Genomic DNA, 8,332 nt, shown 5'->3' with positions numbered 1-8,332 from the left:
GTCAGTTTTCAGCTCCCCTCCCGTCCCTGCTTTTGTTGCTGGTGAACCCATAACATGTTGACGACTGGTGTCCCTTGTCTGCAACCAGAAACGCTTGTGCGCGTTCGGACACACACACACACACACACACACACACACACACACACACACACACACACACACACACACACACACACACACACACACACACACACTGAGTGAAACCCCCAAAAATGTTGCTCCGAGAATACCAAGTAGGGGCAGGTAGTTGAAAGGGGCTTAGAGAGCCAAAATAGTAGAGGCCATAGAAAATAGGATGAATACATGAGGCTGAATGCGGGGTAAACTGTTAGCCCTTTGTCATTTAAAGTGATGTCTTTAACCCTTTGCGGGCCTTCCTCCCAACCACCCCCAACCGCCTTTTCCCTCTATTCACCATTAAGACAATAACGGCAAGGGGAAGCCTTGCAAAACTGTGACATTAAAAACCCCATGTACTCCAACGGGAGTTTTTTCCCCCGCTGTTGATTAAATGGGGGAAAGGGGATAATTATATGAATGCGGGAGGTGAGACGAACTGTCATTCAAGCTCCGAGACGAATAACAAACAAGTGCGTGCAGGTCAGACTGGGCTTGTCAATCAACGTTCGTCATGCATTCCGTGTTCCAAACATGTCTGCGCTGTCTTCAACCGGTGGCAGGGCTTATGTTTTAAACAGCTAGCCTAGAGGAACACTCCGAACCAGAGGAACACTCCATACCAGAGGAACACTCCATACCAGAGGAATTCCTGGCAAAACCATTGGTAATACAACAGAGAAAATATTATCTTTGTTCCTTTTTTTCCTGTATGGGTAAGGCCATCTGCTGCTTGTTCACGAGGAACACGTCAATCACATATTAGTGGTACATTTAAGGTACTCACATTGTAAGACTTATCGTAAGCATGAATGAACCCCTTGTTTTCTTATGTCATAATTATCCTGACTAAAAAACAGCCACTGTTAGACACAACATAGCATAAGCTTTAAAATAAGACAAAGGCTTGTACCATTACCTACAAGTAATGAAGTGTTATACCCGTCATCTTTAGACCGAGGGAGCACTTCTGATACGATGTTACCATTAAGTGTGTGAAGGAGAGGACAACCAAATAATGTGTTCCCACAGCTACAATCGATGGTCCTCCCAATGCAGAGCAACAGTTCACAGCCCCAGATAAATGATCCAACGAAAGCCAGATGTTTCCCTTGGAGGTGAACTCGTTCAGTATGGCTCTTTCCTTATTTCATAGCTCTCATCAGTTTGGGGAAATGGTCCAGTCTAGTCTGGCTGTTCAAAATAGGAAATTGGAATCATGAGCAGTGTAGCTGTTTGTAGTTTGACTAAGAACTGAACATTTTATGGTAAGCTAGATCTCTCTTGGTTAAAGCTAATGCAGTTACTAGAGTTACAGTGCATTCGGAAATTATTCAGACTTTTCCCACATTTTGTTTGTCCCTCATCAAGCTACACACAATACCCTACAATGACAGCGCAAAAAGTTTTTAGAAATGTTTGCAAAAAAAAAAAAAAAAAGTGAAATATAACATTTACATAAGTATTCTTTATTGAGACAAATGATGGAAACTGTGTTTTTAGAATACATATTGAAGGTATGCGGGGCACGTGATGTTATCACGTAACTATAATGCTCCACTCCACATTTAATTCTAAACGCTTACTGCTTTTGCTAAATAAATGTTTTCAACAATAAAAAAAAAATCATGTTTCTTTGCAGGACAAGGATCGTTCTGACTTTCAAGAACGCATTCATTGCTTTGCCTTGCTTTTCTGGTTGGCTGGATGCAAGTTTCACCATCCAATTATATGGCAAATATTAGTCAATTATTTAATTCCATCAAGGCTTTCGCAGGCTACCTGAGATATGAAACCAATAGGTGGGAGGGCATAGGATACAGACTGTTGCCAATTTATTAGGCCTAATGCGCAATGGAAACAGTTCAACCACTTTACTTGACACTGTAGGTTCTTGGCGAAAAAGTGTGTTTTAGGTGATATGTCATTAAGCCCAGCTAGTTCAAGATAGCTCAATGGAAACGCACCACAGCATGCAATTGTCACATGTATTTTCTTTGCAAACTGTAAATATCGACAACAACAATAACAACAAAAAAATCACTGGAAAAGTTCATGGAAACATAGCTAGGGACGTAACTTGGTAAAGAGTAAGACTAAGTGAGAAATCCTCATTCTTGGTCGCTGGCTTGAAGTTTTGAGTTTGAAGCTGTGGAACATGTGGGGCTAAGGGGATAAGACCATGTGGTTGTATGTTCCTCCCTACCATCTGGCACACAGGAAACACGGATGGGTTAGTGAGTTACTGCTCTGCTCTACCCCCCCCAGCAATATATCTCAGAAGAGGCATGTGCTATCAGACTTCTCTCAAACATTCTACTGAACTTAACAATGGCTGCAGTAAGTAGAGGGGTGGGAGATCTTGTGTTTAGTCAACATTCTCCTCTCCTACATGAAGATACATAAATAAGTTCTGATTCAAATCCATATTGCCTTATTATTCTGATTTTTAATCAATCTAGATCTGGAAAAGTCTAAATGTAAAGTGTCAGTTTCTCTGACTCTGACAGTGTAGCATTTTGGGTTATTACGTAGATTCCAAAGGATTGGTTCTGGGCAGTGAAGCCATAAGGTCAAGCTGGCAAAGTGTCCATTGGAATTGGCAAAGTGTCCATTGGAGTCCCCGCCGAGACAATTCCAAGACAATAAAAGATAGTGTCCCAATCTGATATCGTAAAACATTACCCCGAGGAGAACTTGAAGATATGTGGCATGCACACACAAAAACTGACAAAAACAGCAGGGTTTTAATTTCAAACGTTAATATATTTTTCTATTTCATAGCGAACATATGCATCCAATTTGACACCCTAGTCACCCTAACTTACAACAACATCAGAGTACTTGAACAGGCTGATGTTTTTTTAAGATGCTTCTCAAAATAAATATTTTCTTTATAAAATAATAAAACTTCAAATAAATATTCTTTCCACCACTAAAACAATGTTGAAATTAGAAAATAAAGATTTTCTTATAGGGTCACTGTACAATTTACATGTGGAGTTGAAGGGATAAGATGTGTAAATGTCCTTCTCTTGTAAGGCAAACATCAAAAATGATTGATATACATTCCCATGAATGTACAACATTAAACATTGTATTATATAATATATATGGATCTATCATCAAGGTGCCTCTGGTTTGGCAGAATGCTTTGCACAGTTGAAATATTATATATACAAAAATAAAACATCTCTGAGGAGGTCATTTGCTAATTTACATATTTTTGCGATTACTATTCACAAACAAGTTAGTCAGGAGAGTCTGTCCATAGCATATCAGTTGTATTAATAAATGTCAAAAGAGCTAACATTCTGGACTTCGATTAAAACAATACAAAATCAGGATACTTGGTGATCAAGCAGCCTGTATTAACAACCATAGCTGAAAACAAACGACACAAACCATGTCAAACAGCTCAGCTTAGCCAATCCCCCAATCAACTTCTGACTACTGGGCCAAAACGTGATGAGGTGATCGTTTCAGTTGCCCAAAGTTGTCAACCCCCATCGATTCTCCACAACACCCAAGGTACTTTCCCTTTACGTTGGCTTACAGTCAACGCTCTTACAGTGGACAACGTTAGTGTTCTTACACCGGCACCCCGGTCGCTTGACGCGGTCGTAGCAGCTCTGGCACGCGGCAAGACACCCTTTAGCTGGGAGGTAGCACAGGAGACAGGGTAGGAACAGGGAAAGGAGGCCCATGGCCGACCAGCGCACGCAGCAGTGCGACTGGCTGCAGGAGAAAGGCTTGTCAGCGCATGTATCCTCGTCGTCACTAGAGCAGTGATAGAACAGGCCCTTGACGCAGCACACGCAAGTCCCGTAGTCCACCGCGTTCTGCGCCGAGCATACGCACCGTCGGCCGCACATCCAGCAGGAGGGCAGGGCGCGCGGGCACATGCACTCCTGGCACTTGCACCGGCCACAGTCCTCACAGCGGTAGACATGTTTACCCAGCAGCCCCTCCCTAGCGGCAGGAGCACCGCCACCGGGCACCGTGACCACCACCGCCCCTCCGACCGTACTCGCCAGGGGCTTCAATTCCTCCTGTTTAAGCTCCACCCGTTTGGGCTGGGTCCTGATTATCCGTTCGCTAACCGCCGGGCTACCCAGGAGCCTCTGCACGGAAGACGTGCTGCCTGTACTGGTTCTCGGGCTGTTTCTGGAGCCCTCTGTGCTAGAAGAAAGAGATAGGGCATCCCTAGGGGGGACTGTGGAGTGTGTGGGCTGAGGAAGTTGGGGAAGTAAGTTCCTCTGGTTAGGCCTGGAGTCCTGGGGCTCCAGTTGCTCATTGGTCCCCAGGTCCAGTGGCACCACCAGGTCATTCTTCTGCTGGGTGGGCAAGGAGCCAGGGGGCCTAGGGACCACAATGGGTCCCACCGTTGGTCCCTCTGTGTACTCATTACTGCTCCCGATGATCCTGATCTGGTCCAGCGAGAGCACAGGGGCCTGCTGGCTGGGGTTTACCCCAGGATCGGGCTGCCCTTCCTGGGCATGGTGAGGCCGGTGTAGCCTCCCGCTGTCACGCAGAGCACGCAGCAAGCCGGCCGACCCTCCGCCACCACTGCCATTTTGAGTACTGGTCTCCATCTTGGCTCTGAAGAAGGACCCCTCCGGCTGGCATTGAACACATCTGAAGTCCTGGAGAGAAAGACAGGCAAATATATACATGAGACGACCAGGTGACATTTGAGTAGAAACGACCCTATGTAAATCATAACTGATAAGGGTTTGGCAACATGGGTTGGCTAGCTACCAACTGGAGTTGTTTTGCTTGACATATATATCAACACCTCACATTAGGAGTTACTGTTCCAATGTAAAAGTGTAGGCCTATGCCCAATTCCAATCATATCCCCTAACCGTAGGCACTTTCTGTTTGGTGTTAAAAGGATGTGAGAAGTAACAACAACATAATATATACCTAACAGTACCTCTAAGGCAGCATTTCACCATTTGTTTACCATTTCATCTGATAGGAGAACTTAAAACAAAGATTTGACATAATGATCATGTTTCTGTACGTTGGGAAATTGACAGTAGGCATGCTGGGCCCTTCTGATTGGAGGACTTAGGTACATACCAACTATTTCCTATTACATGAGATATGTACAGGGAATATAAAGAGCATGCAAGGAAGAGAACACACGGCAATGCTGAGACAGGGCTAGTCTACAACTTCAACAAAAGTTGAGGCACTCAAACATGTCTTCATGAGCATACTGTGTATCAAAACTTGCATCCTTAGACTTTAGACTTGTTGCCACCATTTCCAAATGAGTGAAAAACAACTGATTGCTAGTTTCGAAGAACTCCTAATTGAACATTTCTAAATATTTGTTAATTCACTCTGGAGGCAATTATTAGCCTAATACATCATGGTGTGCATGACACTCTAGTTTGAGTGTGCATGTGTAGGGCAGCGGATGAGCCCAAAGACCATGACATTTGAGATGGGCTTTACATAGACAAATGGACAGGCGAGACGGAAAAGTAAAAAACCAAATGTCCTATTATGAAATAGCCTAACATAAACGCCAATAGCCCCACCAAACATTCAAATATTGACTTTTATCATTCCACCTTTCTTCTATAATGTAAAATAGCCCTCTATTTTTGTTCGGAATATAAAACAAAAAAACACTTTTCAACTGCGCTAAATAAGTGTTTATGTGTAGGCTACCGTTCACAGATTTGTATATACTAATATTATCTAGTCAAAATGCATGATCTACAGACAGGCTATCAATTGTTTTAATAAGAGGGTGATGTCTAGACCGTTATTCAGAAGGGGAAAAACTAAAACCCTACTTTTTAGAGCAAGAAGCTGTCTGTTGGCCTATTCAGATGAGAAAATGCTGGGATTGCACGGGGAAGGTTGGAGAAAGGATGGGGAAAGTCAATGCGAGTCGGCAGTTGGAACTCCCGAGTCCGAAAGCATGCAAACAACTGAATTCGTAAGGCTACTCTTACGTTATAACTTTTAAACATTGTAACGACCATCTTTTAGGCTACATTGTTGTTGAAATAGCACGTACTTATTTTCATGAACTCACCGTGTTCGCACCACTTCAGCCCCGTTTGTTGTATTACATTCCAAATTCGAAAAGTTTATTCCTGTTTAGATTAATCTGGAATCCCATCCACACAACCCAATGCAATGATAAAGTAGCCACAAACAATATTTCCAGATTCCAATTTTAAGCGATCAAAAACATAGCCATACATTCCCGAGGCGAAATAGTGCCAAAAACGAATCAATCACTAGGGGCTTGCTGGCTCTCCACTTTTTTTGTGAATTAGAAAAGTGAACAAAATGCGCACGCGATACTTTTGAATCCGTTGAGTGTACACAAATAGCCAACGGCCTTCGAGTTTGTTGCACTCCGAGGTAGGCTGGACAGTTCTAAAAAATACTCGCTGTAATTGTTGAACGTTTGGCTGCCTTGCACACTGAGGTGCTTTCAAGTTTTTCTCGTCTTGTTTTTTTCCCCTCTTTCCGGAGAAGAGGTCGGGTTTATGCTGTAAATGGCGTCATATGGAAGTGAGGGGGGACAAAGCAGTTGCTGTTTCAGAGGATATCTCGTATCCGGTCTCAGCTCATTGGCTGAAGCTACATGGCTTGCATTCACACTCTGTGCTATCAAACTGTTCCCAACTGCAAAGGGACGGGCCACAATCCCAGTGACAAAACTTCAGGCATTGCAAAACGTTCTAACATAGCCTAGACTACGTAAATGGAATGCATGTAAGGTCTGCAGCTTGATAGGCGGCATTTGTTCAGAACGTGTGTTGCAGCACTGAATCGAGTTCTAAAAGTAGACTTTCTTGCAAAACAATATCATATATTTTTTTGTTTCCAATGGTTATTGCAATTGAAACTATTGATAATAGAGAAGGTGTATGGTAGGCTATTATCAATCTATTTTAATATGCTTATTACTGTGCTATTGTCAGAGGAGAAGACCATATAGGTTGTAAGAAATACCTCGGTTTTCATTTGGGCCATTTGTAGAAGTTGTCATTGGACAGCAATTTCAGATGAAGAATAGTAAGGCAAATCCACGTCAGAGAGGGAAAAGCATTGGAAGTGGCAGTCAGAGTATCTCTGGGAATGGGATGATCATTCCTACTCATGATGCAGTACTTGTTTCCCTACATTCTAGTTTGTTATGTTAATGCTTTACTGGAATTGAGAAAATTGTACTGTACACAAAGTTTGTGTTGATTGCATCTCTATGACTGTGTTTAGACATTGTTTACCTCCATTTTTGGGTGTATTACATTTACAACGGACATTCACTTTAGGCTGCATTTTATATTATCCACCTCAATTTGTGATTATGTGAAAAGTAGTGCCCTCTGGTGGAATTACAGATGAACAGGACACTACTTGTTTCTGCAGGACCAACCTTCAGATTATAATTTTCTTGTTCAACTACATTGAACATATACAGAGATTGATTCATTGATATGGATTGTCTGCAAATACTAACCTTCCCTCCTTCAATACAGCCCACACACTATCATTCTGTCCTCACTCGTTTCCTTCCCTCCATACTTCATCCAATATTCAATGCCAGTCCTCCCATCCCCCTCTCCCCAGCAGGGCCCATGTAAAGCTGGGATATTCGTACAGGCCTCCGTGTAGAAATGTCCTTAAAACCATTTGATTGACACAAAGTGTACCCTTAGCCATTTACAGAGAATACAAGTTCGGTCCACCACAACTTGGTTTGCTTCACTGTTTGTGGTAGGAGTTGAACTTTAAAGGAATGAAAGCCTAAACATGGCAAGAATATAACTGCTTTTTATTGTTATCAAAGAAAGAGAGGGAGATAGAGAGAAAGGGGGGACATGCATATACCTCTCTAGAATGCAGTGAAAGAGAAAGGAGAGTGGTGAGGGGTCAAGGTAGGGTTTCTATAGCGATGAATGCCTCTTGTTGGCTGGGAGTGTTCCCAAAAAGAGACACTGCGACCTCCAGCTGAGGGGGAGCCATTGTTCGGGGCCTCCCTTTCAGCGGAAGAGGGGAAAAGGTAAGTGACAGCCCTATTGTCTGTCTGGGACTCCCGCTGCTCGATAGGCCCTAGATTCCCCTTGTCACATCTTGTCAATGCCAAGCCCCCCAGGAGAGTAGGGGGAGTGGGAGTGGACTGATGAGGAGTGAGGGACATTCAGGAAGTTAACTTTTAAAAAGTCTGTCAATA

At 43.2% G+C, this 8,332-nt stretch overlaps 1 protein-coding gene across 1 annotated transcript; it reads right to left on the bottom strand.

Moving 5' to 3' along the window:
• Positions 1–2,862: 2,862 nt before the first annotated feature.
• LOC139373183 (protein sprouty homolog 2-like) lies at positions 2,863–6,577 on the bottom strand. Its single transcript, XM_071113356.1, has 2 exons — positions 6,179–6,577; positions 2,863–4,763 (listed from the first exon to the last, which is right to left on the bottom strand). Exon 2 carries the CDS (start codon positions 4,710–4,712, stop codon positions 3,660–3,662), a length of 1,053 nt encoding a protein of 350 aa, XP_070969457.1. The 5' UTR covers positions 4,713–4,763; positions 6,179–6,577; the 3' UTR covers positions 2,863–3,659.
• Between the last annotated feature and the right edge of the window lie 1,755 nt (positions 6,578–8,332).

This window comes from Oncorhynchus clarkii, chromosome 18 (genome assembly GCF_045791955.1).
Source record: "Oncorhynchus clarkii lewisi isolate Uvic-CL-2024 chromosome 18, UVic_Ocla_1.0, whole genome shotgun sequence".
Lineage (NCBI taxonomy): Eukaryota > Metazoa > Chordata > Actinopteri > Salmoniformes > Salmonidae > Oncorhynchus > Oncorhynchus clarkii.
The sequence above is the reverse complement of the archived record's forward strand: the minus strand, read 5'-3'. Positions and strand labels throughout refer to the sequence as shown.

Coding starts and splice junctions, on each gene's coding strand:
- LOC139373183 (XM_071113356.1), bottom strand. CDS start 4,712: ATGGAGACCAGTACTCAAAATGGCAGTGGTGGCGGAGGGTCGGCCGGC.